This window comes from Microcebus murinus, chromosome 12 (genome assembly GCF_040939455.1).
Source record: "Microcebus murinus isolate Inina chromosome 12, M.murinus_Inina_mat1.0, whole genome shotgun sequence".
Classification (NCBI taxonomy): domain Eukaryota; kingdom Metazoa; phylum Chordata; class Mammalia; order Primates; family Cheirogaleidae; genus Microcebus; species Microcebus murinus.
The window spans coordinates 71,299,183-71,323,821 of record NC_134115.1 but is presented as its reverse complement, the minus strand read 5'-3'; the positions used below and the strand labels follow the sequence as shown (position 1 = coordinate 71,323,821).

Sequence of the window (24,639 nt, the reverse complement as noted above, 5' to 3'; positions counted from 1 at the left end):
AAATGGACAATTTCCCCTGTATCTTTGGATCTTCGTTCTGAAGGCTCCTGTGTATACATGTTAAATAAGTTTGTATGCCTTTTCTCCAATTAATCTGACTTTTGCAAGTTGACTTTTCAGTGAACCTTCAGGGGCAAAGGAGAACTTTCTCCTTGGCTTCTCCAGCGGCTGTTGAGAAACCCTGCTCTAGAGGGACAGAGGGGAACACATGACAACAGCACTGCTCTTCTTTACTGACAGCCTGCTGCACTTGGCACTTCACAAACGCACGTGATCTCTCCACATCACAACCACCATGCAAGGTGGATATTGTCTTCCCCAATGTACAGGTGAGGACACTTAAGTCCGGGAGGCTTACATGGCTTGTCCAAGATCAAACAACTTGAAAATGCAGAACTGGGACTCCAGCCACGTTCAATGAAAACTCTGAGGTCCAGGTTCCTAATCAGTGTGCTATGCTGGAAGCCCTTTTCATCAGTACACTGTGTTTCCGGCAGAGATGTAGACTGCAGACAGCCCAGAAAGTGCAATCAGGAGCAAAGGGGTTAGGAAAGATGGAAGCCACGCCTAAAACAGAACCTGTACTTCCTGAAAGAACCTGAAGGGGGCAGTCTCACCCGTCATAATGACCAGTCACTGTAGGGGGACGCCCAGCACCCCCTGGGTCTTGGTGCATTTGCTCCACTGCTTCCTGAAGAAGCATTTATGGGGGTTGAGGAGGGAGGAACAGGTTACCTGTAAACTCTCTACCAGAGGCCCCCAAACTTTTTGGCACCAGGGGAAGGGGGGAGAGGGTGCTAGGGAAGTGGGGAGAGGGCGGTGCGCAGCTCTGCGGCCCCATCCCTAACACGCCCCCTGGCGGTGGGAGACTGCAGCTCTACACCATGAGGTGTACTTCAGTGTAATTTCACTCAATATCACAGGTCTCAAACATTTTTAGCTTAAAATAACAACTTTTGCTGGGATTTTCAAGAATGTGCTTTGGAATTAGGCAGAGCTGAGTTCAAATATTTGCTCTTTCACTTATTAATGGCATCCTTTTGGGCAGCAAGTTACTTCCCCACCTAGCCTCACTTTTCCCATCATCATCATCACCATCATCACTACCTCATGGGAGTGTGATAAGGCTTAAATGAGAAAATTAATGAATTAAATGAAAGCAAAAAAGCTAGGGCAATACCCCAAAGAGAGTAAGAGAATGATTAGCATCAGGCAATAGAGTGATAACACTATATAGTTTATAGTATACAAAGTTTTATTTTGGAGGAAAGAACAGAATGGGAATGACAACTGGCTGTATTGCCAGATGTGGCTGAATGTGGGCGGGGAACCCGGCCAGGAGTAGACAGATGTGGAATGCCAGCGCCCTATGCTCCGTGCCCCGTTGCGAAAGAACAGTGAATCACCGAGATAAAAATAGCAAGTATGAAGAACACAATGAATGCTGAGCAAACATCCTTTGTGATGTCAATGAACATTTTTTTCTGTGTCTGCCTTTTCTAGAACAGTTGTAAGCGACTGTCATCCTCTTGCTTGTCAAATCCCACAATATAACATACACATGCTTACGCTTGATGCCCGTAGTCTTTGGCTTTGAGCCTCTTGAAAATGTGGAAAATTAAGTGAGTTCTGGTATTTACCAAAGACTAACAGAGGCATTCAGAGTATCTTAAGTCAGAAGCAGAAATGGACCAATCCACTTGTAATTTGATTTTTTTGTTTTAAAGTTGCATGGTCCTCTCTAGGTTAGAAACTGGGACTTCAATATTTTATTCAATGAATATTTCATGGAACATATTTTCAAACTGACAGCTGTTCAGATGAATTAGTCATCTCTGTGATGAGTCACTTACTTATACATGGGGCTTTTGTTTCCTGAGAACTTTACCTCTTTCCACAATTGTGATCTGCCTCCAAAACCACTTCCTTCCACAATAGTGACATTTCTCTCCACAGGTGTATTTGTTCAGAAAAGAGACCTCTAGCCAACTTCTCAAGTTAGAGAATCTCAGAATACCAGAGCTAGAAGACCCTGGGAGACCTCTTACTGGTCAGATGAGCAAACTGAGACCAGAGACAATGAGAGACTCACTCAAGGTCACACAGCAAATTATCAGCAAAGCTGGCATTAACACCCTGGCTTTGCAACAGCTTATTCCATTTTCACTCAAAACTCTCATCTTCACTGGGGGTAGGTCTAATGGATGAGGTGGGTAGATACATTTTACCCATATTTCTCACTAAGCAAAGAAAGTTAAGAACATTGCATTTCAAACGGTTGAGTAAAACCTGATGAAATTAGAAAGAGAATCTTAAGTAGAAACATCACAAGGCAAATGACAAGACTTGTTGATTGGGACAGACAGGAAGTAGACACAGCTAGTGTAGATCCAACTGCCTAAAATCTCCAAGAGCATCAATGTGAGGTTCACGTGTGGCCCCCAGGGACCCATCGCACACAGTGACTGCAAGAACAGTGATCGACAATGGGCCCAAGCCAGGAACAACCCCCTTGCGCTTTCTAATACGGCATTGGAAGGAGAGATAAAGCACACCGAAGATGTAGACATTCAGAATTTAAAAAAGAAAAAGAAATGTGTACAGATTTTGTTTTCAACAATTCCAATCTCATTTAGTTTATTTTAACTGTAGTTTCCAGAGCGCCAAAAGTATAATCCTGACATTACCCAAGGCAAAGTATTGCTAAAGAATGACAATCTATTTATCCATTGCAGTGACCAGGTTCTCCCCTTTCCTTTCCAGCTGCTTTGATGTCCTCACTTCAAGGCCATACATTGCTTTTAATTTCAGCCAGAAATCTTTGAAAAACAGTAGAATTTTCTGGCCTTTCGGAAAGCAGCCAGCTTTCCTGGCCTGCATCATTTTTAGCCTGGTAAACCAAGGCTGTTTCTAATCAAGTTCAAATGAAAGCTTGGCTCCACTGCGGGGCCTACAGAGCAAAGAATCTAGCTCCAAGCCAGAGCTACAGGAGTCCCCAACGCAGGTTTCAAATTTCCTTGAACCAATGGAGGGAAGCCCAGAATCAGTCTAAAATCAAGGGTCAGGGTTGTCCTTTATCCTTGTGTATGAAATCAAATTTGTTTCCCACTCCCTTTTGGGGGTTTCTAGGTATTAAAATGGGATTTCACTTATGGTCTATCCTTTCTTCCATTTACAGCAATCATTCTTGAACCTGACTGCTCAATAGAATTATCTAAAGCACTCTTTTAAGAAAACACAGATACCAGGGCTCCTTACTTGGATCACTAAATCCAAATTTCCTGGAATGAGGCCTGGGAATGCTTATTTTTAAAAATCTTCCTAGGTAATTCTAATGCCCAGAGTTTAATATTCTAGTTACACTATTCCTTCCTCCCTCCCTCCCTCCCTCCCTCCTTCCTTCCTTTTTTCCTTCCTTCAAAAATCTAAGCACTACATGTAATAGTTCTGAAAAAGAGACATCATTCTCCAGTCCAAACCACCACCAATTTATAAATAACATTTAGAAGAAAATATGTCTGTAAATCTAGAACTTCTTGTACAGCTACTGACACTGCAAAAAAATCTTAGAATCAGAATTAGAAAGGTGATTATGTTCTTTCTTCTTGAAGTCATCTAGAGAAATAGACATATGTGTACATGCAAATTTGCATGCTTTATTTGAAGTTTTTATCATATTCAGAATGGCCCAGACATAAAGCATTAAGGTGGACTAAATCCTATATACACTCAAAATTCTGAATTAGGTTGCTATTATCTTTTCCCTTTCTAAACTAAATGACCCAAATTTTCACTTAATCTTTCCTTGTAGGAATTTTCCGTGTTCTTTGATGACCATTCTCTATTCCTCCTTCAGTTTCTTAAAGCTACTCTTGATTCAACAACAAGGACTAAAATACCTTCAGGGCACAACTGTACTAATATACTTTATAGTTTGAAAACAGTTTATGCATCACTTTACAAGAATCTAATTTATTGCTAGGGGGTGACATAGACTAGTAGGTACTAATCTAAAGATCTACAGATTAATGTTTTGCTTCAAATGAAGAAAGCTTCCTTTTAAATTCCCTTATTTAGTGGTTCTGCTGCATCTGATCTGTAGTTTCCAGGATTCCTCTTCTATAAAGATCAGATTCTAAATTTAATCTCAAAATCAATCATACTCTCTTGTCTTCCTTTCCCTCTACATTCATGCATTGTTTCTGTTTCTCTTCTTTCTTATTAATTGGCTTTTCTGTAGATTCTAATGCTGGTCCGTTTTCCTGAATGCCTGCGGTTTTCAGTTCAACAGTCATGCTCCCAGAAGACCGAATTATTCACCCCTTTCTCCACTCTTCCCTGATCTGTGTTCCTTCCACTAAAGGTTGGCTGTCTGTCCAATCCCCCCACAGTGGTTTTGGGCTTGGCCAACGACTTGCTTTGGCTAATGGCTTGTGGGCAGCTCTGAGCCTAGGCCTTGTTTCTGCTCAGCCCTCTTTCACCTCTGCCATTGCCAGAAAGAGAAAATGTTACGGTTAGCCTGCTAGTGCAGGGAAGATAAGAGCAGACTCATCCAACCTGCAGCGTCATCGAGTTGCTTAGCCAGACTCCCAAATCAGCAGAGCCCGGCCTGTCAATCCACATGGACTCTGTAGCACTCAGGAGGCTTATGCTTACCATGAGCCTTTACAGCCATTCAAATGGCATTCTGTGAGAAAGAACTAAGCCATGCTGGACTAAGAGGAAGCATCTTAGGTGACTGAGTATCCTTGGAAGAGAGAGAATAGCTCCTTTCTTCCCTTGTGACTAGAGATTAAAGATGCTAATCGTTGTAGTAGAGAAAATGCCAGTAAGATGAGGGGAAGCAGAAAGTTTCTCCTCCTATTTTTTCTCCTTTCTCCTCCTATTCCAAATTGACAATTCCCATTTGTTTTCCCATTCCAAATTGACCTATCCTATCCTGCTGTAGGATGCCCACAGAAAGCAGCTCTGGAGAGTACAGTTCGTCCCAGCACAAATCCAGTGCCCATTTGGCCAATGTCTAGCAAAGCCATGACTGGGGCAGAAGAAATGTCCCCTGAGTCTAGGCCTAGCCACCCTTTAGGCTATTATGATTTCTTTCCTTCTGGCTTAGATAGCTCTTAAAGGGACTCAAAGGGATTGCCTGCATATATTAAGTGAGCTCTTTATTTTGTTGACTCAAAGGATAAGTAGAGATTTTCTTTATTTTTCTGAGTATACTTATGCCCACCTGAATGATAAACCAGCCCCTAACTCATATGCCTCACTCCAACGGTCAGTGTAGCCAAACTCAGTCTCAATTTAAGACTCTAGCCTCCAAGTGTAATGGCTCATTTTGTAGGTGACCGTTACCTCCTATTGGACCATAATAACAACATATTTGTATTCAATCAAAGGTGAAACTTCCCCTTTGGTTGGAAGAACACATTTTCCAATGCCATTTAAGAAAGGTAGAAAAGGTCACGTAATTAATTTTACCCTATTTTCCAAATCCTTTCTGCCTTCTGTCTATAATAATACCTACTATCTATCTATCTATATGATATAAATGGTGGGTAACAGTTTAGCCTTTACCCTTTGTATTCTAAGAAAAACTATGAATGTGTACACATATATCTGTATATATACACACACGTGTGTAGAGTGTGTGTATATGTGTATGTACACACACATACACCCCACAGACTTTTTCTTGGCTGGTTTCTCCCACTAGCAAAGATAAGCCAAGCTGCTCTGAAAGTTCTTTAGGGATATTAGGACCCAAGCAGACAGGGATATAGGCTGATGTATGCCTTTGGGGCTTACTGTAGGCCTGTTTTTCCCTTCAGTGACACTACTGGGGTCCCCTAGGAGCCCTCAGAGTCTTCATTCAATTTTGGGTATAAATGGCTGATAGTAGTTTAGCTACTATCCTTTGTATTTTAACGGAGCTCATCACCCCAGGAGAAGGAGATGAAGCCCTGGAGAGTGAGACTTTAGGCAGAATTTGGTGGGATGGGTTGCAGGGCTGGATGTGGTTCCAAGGCATCTACAGTTGCCACCTTCCACTCCCATCTGCTATCCCTGGCTAGGTGTCCTGGGGTCTGGCATGGCTACAGTTCCCAAGTGGAAACCTATGCTTTTGCTCCTGCACAGACCTGGCCAGCCACTGGCCACACAACATCACTTATCTCCCAGGCTGAAATGGTCTGATCCTGGCTGAGAACCATAATGGAAGCAAAGCACCCTCTGAGTAGTGACAGTAGACAACACAAAGTTAATTTTTAGAGGGCAGGCATATAACCGACAGAGGTGCTCTCACTGAGCACTTCTGTACCCTTCAATGCCAAGACCCTTGGCTACAGTTTTCCCGTTCCAAATTGACCACATTTGGAAGCAGACCTACTACAGCAGTAATAATGGCTAACAGCCAGACCCAAAGAAGGAAAAAGCTGATACAAGAGCTCAGAAGGGAGCATTCAGCTAAGGGGCAAGCTGATCACAATAGCTCAGTGGCCCAGGAGGACATCGCTGTGCTGTACCACAGCCCAATACAATAGTGGTACTCTGGTAATAACTCTGGGTCATCTGGCAAAGTTTAAATATCAATGTGCTCTGTTTAGGAAGATAATTCCAAAACCCTGGAAATGGAGACAGAACTGAGACAGGCCCCCTAGAGGGGAGTGGTAGTTACTGCACCCTGAAGATACCACTTGGGGCGCCTGGGCGGGAATCACCTACCTCTGAATGTTGTCTTCAAGCTGCTTGACTCTGAACTCATCTTCCTCAGACTGCCGCCTCCTGGCTTCCTCCTCTTCGGCGGTTCCAGCGGGTATACCCTGCAGCAGCCATTTTTCCCGAAGCACTTTGGACTGTGGGAATGAGGGAAGACAACAGACAAGATGATACTTTTCCGTCCACACCCTCCGCTCCCTCTGCTGCCTCAGCTACACCCCTCATCAGTGTTCCCCTGTGTCGCTGCCTTCACCCCCTCACCAGCTTGGCTCCCTGCTTCCCACAGGCCGAACCCCCAGAGAACCACCAGAGGGATTTATTTCTACATCATTTTCTATTATTAAAAAAATTAAGAACAGAATAAACTGTAAAAATGGATGCCCATGTAGCATCATCTAGATTTAACAATTATAAACATTTTGCCATATTTTTCTATATATTTTTCACCTTTAAAGCATTTTAAAGTAAATAACAAACACCATGACATTTCACCCATTAATATTTCAGTATAAGTCTCTAAAAAATATGGACATTTTTCTATGTAATTACGATTCCATTATACAATTTCCTAAGATCACCTAATATCTGGTCCATATTAAAGTGTTCTTTTTTTAAAAGATATTAATCTATGTCATGCTCCTTCTTTAAAACCCTTTAATGATTCCCAATTATCCTCCGCAATAGTCACCAAAGGTTATAAAAATCATACACCCACCTGTGCCAGTGTACTAATGTACAATATTGTATGGAGGAATGAAAAGTTTGTGTTTCAGGTCAATGGTTGGGAGGAGGCTTCAGGAGGGGAGAGGAAAATAGCTCAGGAGAGAAGCATGTTGAAACGTAATAAAAGGAATAGCAAGGAAGGTAGGTGAGGAGAATTTGGATTTGGGTTTCCACTCACATGGCCCCTAGATGGCAGGAGGCAGCTGCTGAACGCTTGCAGAGACTGGGCCCAGCACATCATGGCTGAGGACCAGTGAGCATGTATACTGGCAGGCAGGTCAGTGGTCAAAGGACAAGACCACTGTGAGGACACAGGGCACACGACCAATTCTCCCCCACAACAGTGGGTAACTGAAGGAACAACAGCTATGAACCCAGCTGACACAGGGTAAGGGCCGGGTCCCTGGGTTCCCTGGCATCAACTCTATCCACAATTTTGTTTGATCTCATCACGTAGGGCAAGCAAGGGGAAAGGAAAGGGAGCTCTCACAACCACTGAGACCCGGGACATCTGGGCTTGGAGCAGACTCTCTACAGCTCTTATAAGCAAAGGGTACACAATTCCATAGACTCTCGTTATATGTGGGACTAAGGGCTACTTAGTATGAACCTATCAAAATGAGTTTTTAAAAATTACCAACATTTAGTAATAGTAAGTTAGACTTCACAAATGGTCCTGATTCATCACGCTTCTGAGCAGTCCAGGGGCCATTCAGCACCGTGGAGACCCTGCGATGCCCAGGAGCAAGTTCAATCAGGGTAGAACTCCTGCACTTCCAGCACAGGTACTTCCTTGGCAATGCACCATCCGTGCATGTCCAGGTAGCTATGGCTTTTATAGGTGTTATTCTTTTAATTACAAAGCATTTCATTACACCTCATTTTGTGGAGATCAGTTTGGTTACTCTTATAGCACATAGAGAGGCAAATTGATAGCATTTGACCTGTAATTTTTGAATACTTAGACTTAAAGACATGAGCTCATTCTTAACTGTACTGCTCAAGTGACTATAGACAGGAAGCACCCCCACACTCCAGTATGCTTAAATAATTACACATTGTTGGTAACATGTGGCCTATAAATGTGTTCTATATAAATAGTTTACATCTACCACCAAGGGAAGTATAAAAACATACAGTTTTTAAGTTACAGGGCATCGTTTAATAATATAGAATCACGTGTAAAAGCTCGCCATACAATTTGTTTATGTTGGTTGCTCTCCAAAGCCTTATTAAAGATTCTTTTCCATCAGAAAGTAGGAATGGGTGGGGAAGATTGGTTGCTCCTTCTAAGTGGGCTACAGAAGGAAAAAAATAAATCAGAACCACTGCCGTCCACTTAAACCACTCAGAATTCCCCAGATAGATTTTGGTCGTATATTGCAAGAGGTCATTTTAAAATCAATTATTGTTTTTGTGTTTCATTCAGATATTTACTCTGATATACATGCAAACTAAACCTGCCATTTGTAGCAATGTTGAAGTAGAAGGATGATTATTGCTTTTCTTCTCTTGACCTATAACTTGGCTTTAACATTTATTCTCATGAGGAGATTGGGAGAGGCCATGTCGAACAGTGGTCAACAGCCTGGATTCTGGAGCCAGTTTGTCATTTACTGGCTGAGTCACCTTGGACAGGCTCCTCCTCACAGAGCCTCAGTTTTCCCATCTGTAAAATGGAGATGACAACAGTGCCCATCTTAGAGGGTTGTTATGAGGATTAAATTCGTTTATATACTAAAAGTGTTGGGCACATACTTTGTACTATAGAAATGTTTGTTATTGCTGATGTTTATCCTGTTCTCTTGGCCTCTCCTCCATTCACTTGAGAATGAGCAGGTAAAATGCCACCAGGAAGTTATCCTCCACGTCTACTGGCAAGATCAGCGTCTCTCTGCTCTGTCTCATGTAGCAGGGACAATGCCATAGAGCACTTTCATACTGTCCTTACTTCTTTGTACATCTGTTCCCCTGCTAGACTGCCAGTTCCTCCAAGGCTGGGACTGTCCCTTATTCACCTTTGCATTCGTTGTAGCACCTAGCCCAATTCCAGTGAATGAATGAGTAAATGATTTTCCTTCACTCTTAACTACTCCTTAACTACTTGGGAGGGGTAGGGATCACACTTCTGAGTGCCTTCTGTGCTAAATTTTTTGGCACTAACCTGGTCCAAACCACAGATGATAAAAACCTTAGGATTTCAGGAGACAGATATCCTGGCATCCCCAGTCTTGGCCTGAGGACCCTTCTAGAGGGCACCCAAGGGCAGTCCTAGCTTTCTCCACCCCAGCAAGGATGTTCTGAAGCCACCTCTTCTTGCAACTCAAGGAAATGGCTGTTCTTGGGAATGCTCCCTCTGCCCTTCTTCTCACGGTGCCTCCTGCCACCAAGTGCAGGGTCTAGCCCCCTCATTTCTGGCCAAAGCAGGCTGGTGACCCCGGGCACCCAGATGCACATGTCCCTCTACTTATCTCTTCCCTTGAGACAGCAGTGACATCATCAAAAATGTCCCCAACAGGAGGAACCCAGAAGAGAGGCTCTAACAGAAAAAGGTAGTAGGCCTGGTCTCAGTCTGTTTCACAATGGTGTTTTGACATTAAAAAAAAAAAAAAAAAGCATAGTTGATTTTTCACTTGGCTCCAAAGTCATGCTGTCAGAGGAAACCACCAATCCAAATATATTTACCTCTAAATCTCCCTCCTTTTGGCTCTGAAAACCAAATGGGTCAGGCCCTCAGAATATAACGGGAATATATGGGTCTCCCCTGCACTGTTCTGGCTTGTGTTGACTGTCGGATTTGTTTCAGAATTTAGTGATGAGCAGAGCTCAGCAGAAGTAAAAACTAAAAATAAAAAAATGTTTTCTCTTTGTTTGTCCCTTACTGTCCAAATAACATACATCTTTCCAAATGTGTCCTAGCTCACAGGTGCTAAGAACTGTCAAACTTCACATGTGTCAAATGGATGCAGCCATGAAGAGTGAGGACAAGGAACGAGGGGCCGGGTTGCTAGTGGCCAGACCAATGAACAGAGCCTTGATGGGGGCTTCTGGAAGGCAGGGCAAAGACAGCTCCTAAAGTAAGTCTGTTTGTTCCTCTACTGGTCCACCCAGCTTTAGAAAACAAAACTAGAACAGAGCTTCTCAAACATCAGGATCGCCAGGAGAGCTTGCTAAGACAAGGATTCCAGGGCCCCACCCACGGTGATGTGGATTCTCAGGTAGTCAGGTAGGGCCTGGGAATTTGAATTTGAACAAGCTCCCGTGTGATGCTGTCATTGCTGCTGCTAGTCTGACAGCCACATCGAGTAGTACTTCACACGAACCCATGACTACCCACTGCTTGGAGCATAAATGAGCTTTCTCGCTGGCTGGCCAAACACAATGATCTAAAATAGAACTCCTCATCCTTGTCCTTTCCTTTGGCACCCCCACCACAGGAGCAGTGGTTCCCCCATCCCTTCCCTACCTGCCAGAACTCTGCCAGTCCCTGAGACCCAGCTCCGCAAGACAGGCAAGTCCCTACCCTCACAGAGCTTCATCCCAATAAACAAGGATGCAGGACAATTTCTGACTACAATGCTGCCTGGGAGGAAGTAGACAGAACGATGTGCCAAAGAAGGACTGAGGGAGGACACTTTAGGCAGGAAAGGGCTCTCCGAGGACGTGAACATTGGAGCTGAGATCTGAGATCCCAGGGGCGTTCCAGGCAGGGGAACTGGCCAGTGTACTAGTCTGGAGGAAGGGACAGAGTTTGGTATGTTTGTGGACCAGAACAAAAGCCCAAGTGTCTGGACCATTATGAGTGGTGGTGGGGAAGGAGGGCAGGAAAAGTTGAAGATGGAGAGGAAGACAGGGGTCAGATTAGGCAGGATTCTGCAGCTTTTTTTTTTTTTTTTTTTTTTTTTTTGAGACAGAGTCTTGCTTTGTTGTCCAGGCTAGAGTGAGTGCCGTGGCGTCAGCCTAGCTCACAGCAACCTCAAACTCCTGGGCTCGAGCGATCCTTCTGCCTCAGCCTCCCGAGTAGCTGGGACTACAGGCATGCGCCACCATGCCCGGCTAATTTTTTGTATATATATATTTTTTTAGTTGGCCAATTAATTTCACTCTATTTATAGTAGAGACGGGGTCTCGCTCTTGCTCAGGCTGGTTTTGAACTCCTGACCTTGAGCAATCCGCCCGCCTCGGCCTCCCAGAGAGCTAGGATTACAGGCGTGAGCCACCGCGCCTGGCCGTTTCTGCAGCTTTATGAAGGAGTTTTCTGTTTGTTCTAAGCTCAACAGGAAGAACAGCCTGTGACAGGCGAGATTAAGAAGCACAGTGATGGGAGCCTATCGCATCTCTCAGGCGTGATGGAGCATATTAGCTGGAAACAGCAAAAGCAGAGAGAACGGAAGGCATGGGGGCATATCTCAGAGGTAGAATCAGTATCACTTGCCAATAGATTAGATGTGGGGGATGAGAAAAAGGGAAGGATTAAAGGCGACATATAGATATTTGGTTTGAACAAAAGGGTGCATGGTGGTGTCATTAATCAGAGACGAGAAGACTAGAGGAAGAACAAACGCTAGAAAAGTAGAAAATCAAAACTTTCATTTTGGGCATGTTAAGCTTGGGAAGCTTCTAAATGAAAGTGACATCCCTGTAAGTGGAAATGTCAGGAAAGCAGTGGAACATAGAAGCCTGGAGTTCAGGGGCAATTGGGCTGGAGTCATCAATACATAAACAATCTTTGAAGCCATGCTACTGGGTGGTGATGGTGACAGTGATGGTAATTCTTATAGAACTCTTGCTGCTTTATGTGATTTATAAATCCACTTAACTTTCGCAGAAATCCCATGAGGTAGGAGCTAATATTAAGTAACTTGTCCATGGTCTCCAATGTAGTGAGGTGTGGCTGTGGGATTTGAAGACAGAAGATGCACTCTACTGTCTGGCCTCTGTATAAGATCACCCAAGAATCTCCAAATAGGATTTACAAAGTCATCAGGCACCACTGATCTACTCCCCAATGTGGATGACTGTTTTCCAGCCCCTCCCACAGGGGGTTCCGTACTGATGCTCTCTCTTCCACACTCACCCCCAAGTCCTTGGCAGTCAGGTGCTGTATCTTTTATTCAACCACGTAGGCCAACATGTAAGGTTATAGGTAGTAATAAGTACCTGTCTAATGCATGAATTATTGAAAGACCAAGCACACACACTGTATTTTAGCAAACATAAAATCTTAGACTATTGAAGCTAAAAACGACCTCAGAGATCAGCTAATCCAATCTACAGATTTTCATCTACAGAGAAGGGAACTGCAGGGGAAAAGCAACTTTTCGAGGGGATCCAGGTAAATAGCGAGGAGTGCCTGGGATCAGTGGGCGGGGCAGAGTGGGAGATGAATCAGGACTGGTGGTAAGCCTCCAATCTTTTTCTGATCAGGCATTTGTTATTTTTATAAAGTCATATCTGGCAGTCTTTTTACTTTCTAATTCTGGCTTTGACGTCATACTTAGATAAGACTTCCTTACCCTTAGGCTATAAAAATATTCACCTGTGTTTCCTTCTTATACTTTTATAATTTTTACTTTTTATCCCAAATCTTTCATTCACCTGTAATCTGGCTGAAGCTGCTATTGGCTACATTAATGAATGATGGTTAGAATATGGCTAAAATCAATTCTCTGATGGAAGATGGCTTAAATTCAGGGCAAGGCAATAGTTGTGTTTATGTTTTCAGTCATTCATTCATCTTCTTTCCCTCTTCCCCTTCCCCAATCCCTCTCCTTTCCTTCCTTATCTTTGTCTCCCAATAAGACATCGGTTTGGTTTTGAGATTTTGTTACATGATTACACACAGGGAGAAGCTGCCCCAAGACTTCTGATAGAAGAAATTAAGTTTTAACTTCCACCAAAGCTCAATAAAAGATGTGAAAGAAAGAAAGACAAGATATAAAGTTCCCATCCACTGTATTCTGTGCCTATCTGTTCAATATTTTAAAATTAGAAATTGGCCTTTCACACATACTAATAACCAAGGAAAGTCTAAAATTAGTGCTAAAGGTTCAACATAGTGAAAGACACTGTAATATCTTTGCAACAAGGCTCCTGATACCTTTGGGCTCTTCAGCAAATGACCTTGGTAGTTTGATAATAAATATTTCACAGGGTCACAATTCACTCTTTGATCGTTTTTCATTCAGTCTTCTTGAAAGAAAAGGCTGTGGTCTTTAAAATATAATGACAGTTTTCATAGCTTGGGTTAGAAGACAACTCGAGTCAGGGTTCCCTGCTCATGAATAAATAATTCAAAGGCAGTTTATGTCATTGAAGATGTGGCATTAACGATTTGATTCTGACAGTGCTGACTCTGTCAGACAAACCTTTATAAATGTGACAGTCCCAAAGGAATTCATGTTGCAATACATACTCAGTGCCTATTCTGTGCTGGGACTTTGAATAGACCAATAAAATAGACAAATCTCTGGCAATTCAACCAAGGGGCAAAAAGAAATATTAAATTCAGTCTGTGCTGCTATAATATAGTAGTTGATTTATTTTTTTTAAATTCACATGATCACAAGTCACATTATAAAAACAATAAAAATAAATAATTGTTTTCCATGAAATAAAAAGCCAAGACAATTTTTCAAAAGAAGAATAATGATAATTCTTGCTTTATGAAATATTACAATATATTAAAAAGCTATGGGGATGAAATAAGAATGGTACTGGCACAGGAATGGGCAGATTAATGGAATAAAAAGAATCTACAAATGATGGACTCAAGTATAAATGAGAAATATGTACGTGATAAAGAAGATATTTGAGTCAGTGAAGGAAAGGATAAATTAATCAATAAATCACATTGAGACAAGTGGCTCAGCATTAATAAAAAGTAAAGTTATATTCCTAACCTCATACCTTATAGGAAAATAAATTCTAGATGGATTAATACTATGGAAGTATAAAAAATATCACTGGGAAGTATTTGAGATGGGGAGGTTCTTTCCAAGGATGACATCAAATTCAGTAGTCACAAAATAAAAGAATGCTAGATGTGATTTCATAAAAAAATAGACATTTTTGTATGGGAATTTAAAAAGCCCATATATAAAAATCAAAAAAGAAATAAAAGTTAATGTAATTTGGATACTGATGTCAATATAATTTAATTTTACCCCCAGGTTGTTAAACCCTGTGAATAAGGGTTACATGTCTTAATCTATAGAAATATATAGGAAGAAAAAGTATAGAAGGATATACCCCCATGTGAGTTCTATCTGGGTGGTGAGTATACAGTTGATATGTTTTTTTCTTTTCATTTTCTTGTACTTTTAAATTTAGTTTTTGTGATCCTCATATATTTCTTCCTTTTATAATCAGCAAAATAATATTGCTATCAAAATTGCTTACTGGGCCGGGCGCGGTGGCTCACGCCTGTAATCCTAGCACTCTGGGAGGCCGAGGCGGGCGGATTGCTCCAGGTCAGGAGTTCGAGACCAGCCTGAGCAAGGGCGAGACCCCGTCTCAACTATAAATAGAAAGAAATTAATTGGCCAACTAACATATATAGAAAAAACTAGCCGGGCATGCTGGCGCATGCCTATAGTCCCAGCTACTTGGGAGGCTGAGGCAGGAGGATCCCTTGAGCCCAGGAGTTTGAGGTTGCTGTGAGCGAGGCTGATGCCACGGCACTCACTCTAGCCTGGGCAACAAAGCAAGACTCTGTCTCAAAAAAAAAAAAAATTGCTTACTGGTTCTATTTATATTTCTTGAAAATTCTTACATCACAAATATTGGATAGTAACTATAGCTAAGAATCTTGCAAAAAGAAATCTGAGTTTAATTTAGTCAGGACTTCAAAGTAACTTGAGGTTTCCTAATCACTGGGGTGTGGCAGGTAATATTTTAACATTTTATACTTTGGTCCTTCATTACATTATAGAATTTGCTCATAGTCCATATAGCATGTAATGATATGCCACTTTGTGGAGTAACTCCCTGTATACTCCTAAATATTGCAATGAGCAAGTATATTAAACAAGTATACAAGTGCTGAGACTATTGCCTTATATTCTATTTATTTCCTTTGACCACAGACCAGTGAATCTGTCTAAATAATTCATGTCATTGCCCAAGAATAAATGTCCACAGACTATTTGATAAGATAATTGTATAATTCTCATATGTGAGAATTGTATCTTAAGATATAGAATATGAGAATTATATAAATAATATAAAAATTATATCTTAATAAATATGAAACTTAACTCCAATATTTTTCCATTTACCTTTGCACTGAGAATATTTTTTTTCTTAGCAAGCATCTGGGATTTTGTAAATTAATGAAATAAATATTGATTATTGACATATTTCCTAATATTGAGAACTTCAAGGAACTAAAAATAATCACTGTGACATGTCTTCACACAATCTAAATTTTCTGGAGTCCATGAAAATAGAATAAGAGAAACAGCAATGAGGGTCATTGGCATCTCTCTAGACAAATTATTCATAGGAAATATTTCTTTCAAAAGAAAAGTGTCTAGAAAGAGCATGGTCTTTGGAAGCAGACAGCCCTGAGGCTCCACCCAGGCTTTCTCACACTTACAGTCTCTATGTTCTTGGGCAAACTCCTTGCCTGCATGAGTTCGTTTCCATACCTGCAAGATGAGGAGAGTAACATCTCCCTTGTGGTCATTATTGAGGGTATATATGTAAAGTACCAGGCACATGTTAGGCACTCAAAAAAATGATGACTATTACTGAAGGCAGATGAGAGGATGGCAAGCCTCTTGCGCTGTAGGTAGAATCTCCACCAAGAGAGGCTCACAGAGGAGGAAACAGAACCTCAATGAATTTACTTCATCTACTTGGTGGGGCCACCAAGCTGCAAAATGAATGATCACAGGGAAGCGGACCCACTCTGTTCAAGTTCAAGTTCAAGTTAACAGCTCATTGATTTAAAGTGAAACATACTCATTTCTCATGCCTGAAGTGACCGTATCCCTCAATCAGGCACCCCTATCAGGCACCCCCTTCCTTATATTGAAATGACTCAATTATTTTAGGAAGGATGGACTCAGAATAAGAGAGGCAGAGTCATCAAGGAAGTTTCACCTGGGCCACAGGGAGGCCTGAGGACCTCCTCACTCTACCACTGACCCCACCTCATCAGCACGCAGAAACCCAGTACCTCCCAAAGCTGGAGGCCTCTCTGCAGGCAGCACCAGACAAACACTGCCACCTTTGGAATCTCTGAGTTTTTCTTTTCTTTTTTCTTTTTTTGGAGACAGAGTCTCACTCTGTTGCCCAGGCTGGAGTGCAGTGGTGTCATCATAGCTCATTGCAACCTCAAACTCCTGGGCTCGAGCAATCTTCCTACCTCGTCTTCCAGAGTAGCTGGGACTACAGGCGTGGGCCACCACCACAGCCGGCTAATTTTGAGATTTCCTCAACCCACCCCCATTCTGTCCACACAAGCCTTTCCCAGAGCAAGAAAAATACAATGCATTGGCTTCTACATACTAAGTTACAATCACCTCCAGTGCTCCCCAGCACCCCTGCCCCTCCGCCCCTGAAACAGCAAGATGACTTGTGAAAGTGTTGGGTGTTCCCTTAGATAGCCAATCTCATCAACTGCCTGAGAATTTTACCAAGATAAGCACAAAGAACTATCTGATTCCCCTGTTTCCAAGTCCTTGAAGGAAGCTCACTGCCTCCCCATCCAAAACTAAGTAATTTTTACCGTTGTATCTGTTGATTGGATGGATGGATGAATGGGTGAGTGGATGAAAAATGGATATATGGAACATAAACAGAATGTAGTAACACTATGAGGGACATCAGCAATAAACAAGCCCTTGCTATCTTATGTGGCACCCAGAATGGGTGGACAAAAACCCTTGATTTTCTGACATATGTTCTTAGCCTGACTTTGGATTCAAGGAATGCAAAAGCAAAGAATTATATCGAGCTTAAAGAGATGAGAAGCTGTAGAGTCAAAAGCAGCCTCTTATTCATTCAGTCCTCCTACTTTGAAGTTCACCTTTAACCAAGAATTCACTGAGGTTTTAGTACATTTTGGTCTCAAGTCCTGTACTGAATTGCTTGTACTCTGAGCCAGAGATCCAGCTCTGTCCAGGTTGACCTTGAACAATTCACTCAGTTCTATTAAGTGTTTTTAAGCCCTCTCTGTGCAAGAAGAGGTTACTAATTTTAGTCCTCAATCCTCCCTCGGGAATGTAGTAAGGACAGAGCAACAGCATATGGGATACAGTGCAAGCTCCTATAAAAAGAGGTCTGTAAATGAATTTATATGACGAACAGAGAGAAATTAGCAATATTCTCAGTATCATGCTGCTTTTCCTCCTTTTAAGCACATTTCTCTGCTTAAAGTTGATGGTGAGCTGATACACATGCTAAGCAGATAGAGGTCATGCTGCTATTTGAGATCAGTAACCAGCTTGCTTGTGATTCTCATTTTGGGGATTCATTTAGCGCAAACCTATTTCCTAGAGAAGAACAAGAAATGCAACCATAAAGGTCCACCACATCCAAGTAATCTACACCTAGAATCCCCCCAATTCCCCTAAAAGTCAGTGCCACCTTCCCACTCAGCCCTCTGAGCAATGCAATTTTGTGCACACAATGTCACAGCAACAGGAGATGAGCAGTGGAAGGTTTTCCTAAAAAAAGAAAAACACAAACAAAAACAAAACCCCAAAAATCTTAGGAACAGTCACAGGCAAGCAGCAACTCCTTGCTAGAATGGAATGTGGTGGTCACATTATTCTCTGAGCATGCAGAAAGCCACATTCTGCAACCAGTGGGATCCTTGTGACAGTGACAGAGCTTTCTGCTGGGCTGTAATCAATTACAACGCTTAAGTGCATTATGTGTTTTCCCCCCTACATCCTCCAGTAAACTATGAAGGTGCATTATGTTTTAAAGAAAAAATAAACATCTCTCAGGCATATGCACTCTCTCTTTTTAACATGGTGCAATGGAGACCCAACCAAGTCAAATCATATAAAAGCCATCTTTGCCCAACAGCTTGTTCTCACAGAACACTTTCAAAATTGTTAAGGTAGAAATAAAATAAATGAGTAATCTGAAACACATGGCTGTATTCTTAGATCACACTGTTTTATCTCCCTTTTCTCCATATCAAGAGAGAAAATATTAATATTTTTAATGAAAAAAACCCCATTCTGTTAAATGTACCTTTTGGAGCCTCAGAACAAACACACCCAGCACCTATGCACAGAAGAAAAGCCCTGGCACACAACCTCACCCGCCCCGTGGAGTATTCCCATCCAATTTCTATATATAGCCACCACATTTCACATGTACACACCCTCCACCCCGGCCACATGCACACTGTAATCTCATGCTTGCAGAAATCGGAATGCTGTAACAATGCCCTGAATTGGAGAAATTCACAAGAAAAGCCAAGAGATGGTTTCCTGATTGAATGAAAAAGGCTGGTTCGGTTGGCGGCGGTGCCTTCACGGCAGGGCAGGCTCTGCCCAGCTCTCCGGAGTGTGATCTGCATGTCTAATAATGGAATGGGTTCCTGGGATCAGCGCTTACCTTGGAATGCTGCAGCAGAAGTATCTGCTCGTCAAGCTGTTGTCGCTTGCCTTCTATTTCTGTCTGCCTCTTTCTTTTTTCCTTGAAAAATAAAGAGAGAGAGGCTGTAAGAGTGGGTGGGTGTTGGCTCCAGAAATTTTAAGGCAGGAAGCAGCAGCAGCAGCAGCAGCAGCAACACACATCTGTATAGACACTTCCAGAGACACCGAGCACACACGCAGCGTCACCTGCCCCACAGTCTCTGGGTGTGTTGCAAGCAGCAGCAGTCTCCTAACATGTCTGCTGTGGGCTCAAAGAGTGGGAGAAATTCTCCTCACTCAGCTAGGCTGCAAAATTTAATCCAAAAGAATAGGCGGTTTCTACACACACACACACACACACACACACACACACACACACACACACAGAGCCATGCTCTGTGCAGTTGTCATTTGGAGACAAAGAATAAAAATATCTCAGTCCAAAAGACAGTTTATAACAAACTGCAAATATGATAGCATAAAATAGTAGGACATTCTAGGGTTATTCTTTTATCAAAATGATAATATGCGATCTGATATAATTTCAAATTTTATAGAACAAATCATCTAGTTGGATATACCAAGCAATGCAAATGAGACGGGTGATCTTTGCTCCAACTAGCCTTGGAGGGGAGCATTTCATGTGGGTGGGGCTCACCGAGGTTATGGGAAATATGAAGTTTGGAATCCGTCTGCCTGGGTCCCACTCTCAGCCCTACCACTTGCTACCTGAGTGACCTCTGGCAAGTTCTTTCACCTCTCTGGGTCTCAGTGCTCTCCCACATAAAGTGGAGATAATAGTGGTACCCAGACCATACAGGGTGTGGATTAAATGAGTTTATGCATGCAAAGGGCCCGTAACAGTGCCTGCCACACAATAAGCACTAAATCAATATTATTTGCTATTATTCTGATATCCACATGTTCACTTCTAGGTAATGCCTAGAAATTGGCTTTAAAGGGATGTATGTTGCTTGCATTTCCACCATACCCTTTCCATTAGAGTGGACCCTTCATATTTTTCTTCTCCATACTTCTCCAATGCAGACAATAAATACCGTATGAATGTGATTCATGAGAACAGAAAGGCCTGCTCTTAGGAGAGCTTCCTCGGTAATGTTTTGTTTCCAAAGTGTACAGAGCTAGTTTACGGAGACATTGATCGCACTGAATCATTTTCCTTCACTCGCATATGCAGGGAGAAACTTGTTAGACAAGACATAATGGCATTTTACAATGCAACAGCCAAATCCCAGAGAAGACAATAATGTAAAGCTTGGCTGCAGTGCTCTGTGTTAACGGAAGCATTTATTTTATGTAGTTACTACATTTGTGGGGATGTGATTACACCACTACTATTCAAATCAATGTGATAATAATTTGTGTTATAACCAGGTTTTCTGTGCAAAGCCCAGACTCTAAGAAATATTAGCTCATAATACCAAGTGAAGGATATAATCTCCCTGTCAAAATAAGATGCATGAGTATTTTAGGAATTTACCATTCACCAAAGAACTCTAATCAACGGTACCTAATTGATCTACTTAATCCTAGAATATGTCCAAGAATGTACATGACAGTAGATAGGAAAAGATTATTCTACATTAGTACCTTTAGTATTCCATAGAACTTAACTGCATATACCTCATCTCTATCTGGACTACTGCAGAGGTTTCCTTACTAGTCTCCTGCCTCTATGTCTTGGCATCTCCAAGTCACCCTCCACAATGCTGCCCAAGTCATATTCTCAAACGGAAATCCAATCACTTCTACCCCTTGCCTAAAACCCAGAATGTCTCCCCATTGCCTAGTGCAAAGAGCAAGCTCCTCAGCATGGCCAAGGAGGCTGCCATCTATCTGACAGCCTCATCAAAGCCATGACCCCCTAGTCATATGTTCAACTTCAACAGCTACTTGCAGTCTCCCAGTTTTCCAGGCTGGTTCATGTCTTCCTTACTGCTTCCTCTAATAATAACGGATGTCCCTTGCTGCTTCATTTGGCAAAAAAAGTATTCATCTTTGACAGCACAGTTTAAATATCAATGAAGATATAGTGAACACCTGTCCATTTTGATCTGTCCAGTCCTTTTTCCTTTGGGGAACACATCTACCATCACTGTAAATGGTTCTGGTGGGAATGCCAGTCATGGTTAGTCCCATATGCCCCAGCGCATCCCTGCCACTGGACTTGTATGTGAGCCAGGCTGGGCCAACCATACGACCTCATCTCTTTGCCACAGCTATCAATCCAAGGAATGGCTAAGTGAACCAAATAAGACCAATAAGACACATTCCTAGGGACAGACACATGAATAACCTATCACTAGGGTTAAGCTGAGACGATGTATTTCTCAGTGGTAATTTTCCCACACCATATGGAAGGAATGCATTTATATTGGAGAAAATGAGGCCAACACATAGAGAGAAGCAGAGTTGAAAGACAGAGAAAAAAGGATCCTAATACATTGTTTGAGCTCCAGATCTAGTCACACATGAAGCCAGAACCATCCTGGGCTTCCTAATGTATATACACTAATAAATCTCCCTTTTGCTTAAGCTAGTTTGCATGATGTTTCTGTCCCTTACAACTCAATAAGTACTGACAAATATAGAAGCCTTTCTGCTGCCTCCAAATAGACCTATCACTCCCTCCTTTCTCTCCCCCCCTTCACTGGCTGTGGATTTTTCTACATTAGTATCTTGAGTACTTTTGCCCTTTCTATATTTAATTGTGTACACATCTTCTCCCTCTAACAAACTATGAGCTCCTCAAGGACAAAGATCTTGGCCGATGCATTTCTAAAGCCTAGAACATTGTGTGAGGAACACAAGTAATAGATGCCTAGTGAGTATATCTGAGTAAACTATACATTGTGTTCTCCTCTTATTGTATTTGTTTATGCACACCTGTTGTTCAAATGAATTATGTATTTGCACTCATGACTTCAATGGCAGCAAAATATACTATTGAAAACTCATTAGCCAACTGTCCATAAAACCAGAAGTGTCTTAACGCTGAAGACATTAACCCATATGGAATAGATCACTGTTGCTATACATAGGAGAAAAGAGTTGAAGAAGCTAATTCTGAGAAAGAACCATGGAAAGCTCATTGTCGGGAAAAAGGCTGGAGGAAGTAGAAATTCCAGGGACAAGCATAATGAGCTGATAGTAGCAAACCATTCAGGGGGAATGTGTCTCAAGAGACATCTGGAATGAAGTGCTCTCAATCCATTAGGAAGACCTCCAAATTCCTCCACTATCTGGAAGGCCTAGCAAGCCACTTTCATTATCTTTCTGTAAATGATATATTTTCCTGGCAAATATTTTCTGGAAGTATTACAACATTATGAATGCTGTACACTATGAGTATAGCAAGGGGCACCCATAGAGAATGTAGCACACTTCTGTTCAAAGGTGGCTAATAAATACAATGGGAAGACAGGTATTATAGGTACCAGTAGTTAGGGAAGCCTATTTCCACCTTCTCCTCCCTTGCTGGCTGTGCCACAACCTGGGCATGCAAGGTGATGGCTGGAGAAAAGAGCGGTGTTCCAGGTGAGTTTCTGAGAAACAGGAAGAGGGTAAGAGGCTGAGCAGGGAGTGCGGTCAGAAGCAGGGACATGGTGATTCCTTTTCTTCCCAGAAGCCTTATCCTGGCTTGGGGTGATATTTAGTATCCAGGGCACAACAGTGAGAAAGAACCAGAAGACCTACTCAGGAGATCCCAGAATTTAGATAAGAGGGGAGAAAATAAACTATATTAAATTGTAAATCTTGCAATATTTATTCCTCCTATTGCTAGATGAAGAGAATACTGCTTTGGCTCCTTCCGGGGAGAGCTAAAGGGAATTTTGCGTCCCTCCTCCTCACACACACCTTGTAGGTGACTTTTTTACCAGCTGGTTCCTAAGCTTTTGCAATGAAGAATCAAAGAAAGAGGTTAAAGTACTAGAAAAAAAAAAGCTGCAAGAAACAGACTGCCTTAAATAGCTTGCAACTGGAAAGGGAATGGGGGGGAGGGAAGGTAGATAAGGGGAAAATTGAAAATCGAGAAAAGGAGAGAAGGAATGAAGAAGCAAAGAACTGAAAGGGTTTGAGATAGTTTGAAGTTTAAGAGTTTAAAAGGGAGGGGCTGAGATACTAAGATCAGAAAATCAAGAAAAGAGACTCCAGATATTTCACTGTGGCTTATGAAATGAATTGCCTTTGATGGTCTCCGCAAGATTCCAGTAAGGGTACTAGAATTACTGTTGCCAACTAGATTGTGTTTCTTTGAATGTGACTTCATGCTAAAACTGGCCAGGGTGCCCAGGTTTTATATAGGTTACACCAAGAAAGGGATGACATTTTGAGAATTAAATTATGAAAAATCAACTTGCAATGAGCTTTTTCTATTAACGAATCAGAATATCGTCTCAGGCATAGTTGTATTATAATTACCTATTTAGTGCTGCTGCAGAGTCAATGCTATTTATACATCCAAGGGAAAAAAGGGGGGATGGTCTGTCTGAACACCAAGAACCTGAGGGATCGAGCATAAAGAAAATCGAGGAGGTGCCCACTTGGCTTTGTCCAATCATCCATCCAGCTAACAATGAACATTGAGTTCGCTCAGCAGACACATCCCTGAGAGATCAGTTATCTCATCTCAATGCCACTAGATACTAAAACTCACTCTCCTGGCTCCAAGTTCAAAGTCAACAATCACGATCCTGATTATATTCAGGCTTCCCAAGCAGTCAGCTGAATGGAGAGATGACACCTGTTAAGCCCCCTGCAATGTCCATCCACTGAAAAATGACAAACTGGCCCCTGGGTTTGTAGACAAGTGTACTGAAAGCTAAGATGGGATGTGATTTTCTGATCCTGCAAAACTAAGGAACAGAACTTGGAGCCAGTTTAAATGATAACCTTAAAAGGTGTGGCCAGAAGGACAAGAAAACTAGGTTTTCTACACTGTTCTGTCCAGCCACACACCCATTTAACCTACAGCATCCCCATGTGAAGCAGAGAATTCTACAACTCCATTCAATCATCACTGCTTAGTTTTGACCAGGTTTTCCATTTGTGTAACTTCTCCTTTATTCAACTGATTATTTGGCCTTGAGCTTGCCATCAATTAGTAAAAAAGGGAACTGCCTATTTTGTTTTGTTTACTGATACTAATATTAGTATATATTACTGTATATATAGTATATATTACAGTATATAATACTGTATAGTATATAATACTGTAATAGTAATAATTAGTACAGTATATAATACTGTACTAATATTAGTACATATTTTTGGAGTACACATAATATTTTGTTATATGCATAGGATGTTCAATGATCCAGTCAGGGTATTTAGAATATCCATCAGCTCATGTATTTATCATTTCGATGTGTTGGGAACATTTTTAGTCCTCTCTTCTAGCTATTTTGAAATATAAAATACATTATTATTAACTATAGTTTCCTTACTGTGCTATGCAATATTAGCTGTTTTTTAAAATTAATACTTGTACTTAAATGGCTGTAAATGAACATTAGCTGTTATTCCTTCTAACTGTATGTGGTATCCATTAACCAATCTCTCTCACCCCCACCTCTAG

General features: G+C 41.8%; 1 protein-coding gene across 7 annotated transcripts in view; it reads right to left on the bottom strand.

Annotated features, from left to right (window-relative positions):
* The window catches only part of PALM2AKAP2 (PALM2 and AKAP2 fusion), a 428,813-nt gene that overhangs the window by 231,534 nt on the left and 172,640 nt on the right, over positions 1-24,639 (bottom strand). For all 7 annotated transcript variants that reach the window (XM_012736750.3, XM_012736754.3, XM_012736751.3 and 4 more), the window contains 2 exons: positions 19,021-19,101; positions 6,721-6,851 (listed from right to left, as the gene is read on the bottom strand). In XM_012736750.3, the coding sequence (XP_012592204.1) occupies positions 6,721-6,851; positions 19,021-19,101 (212 nt within the window). The remainder of the gene's footprint in view (positions 1-6,720; positions 6,852-19,020; positions 19,102-24,639) is intronic.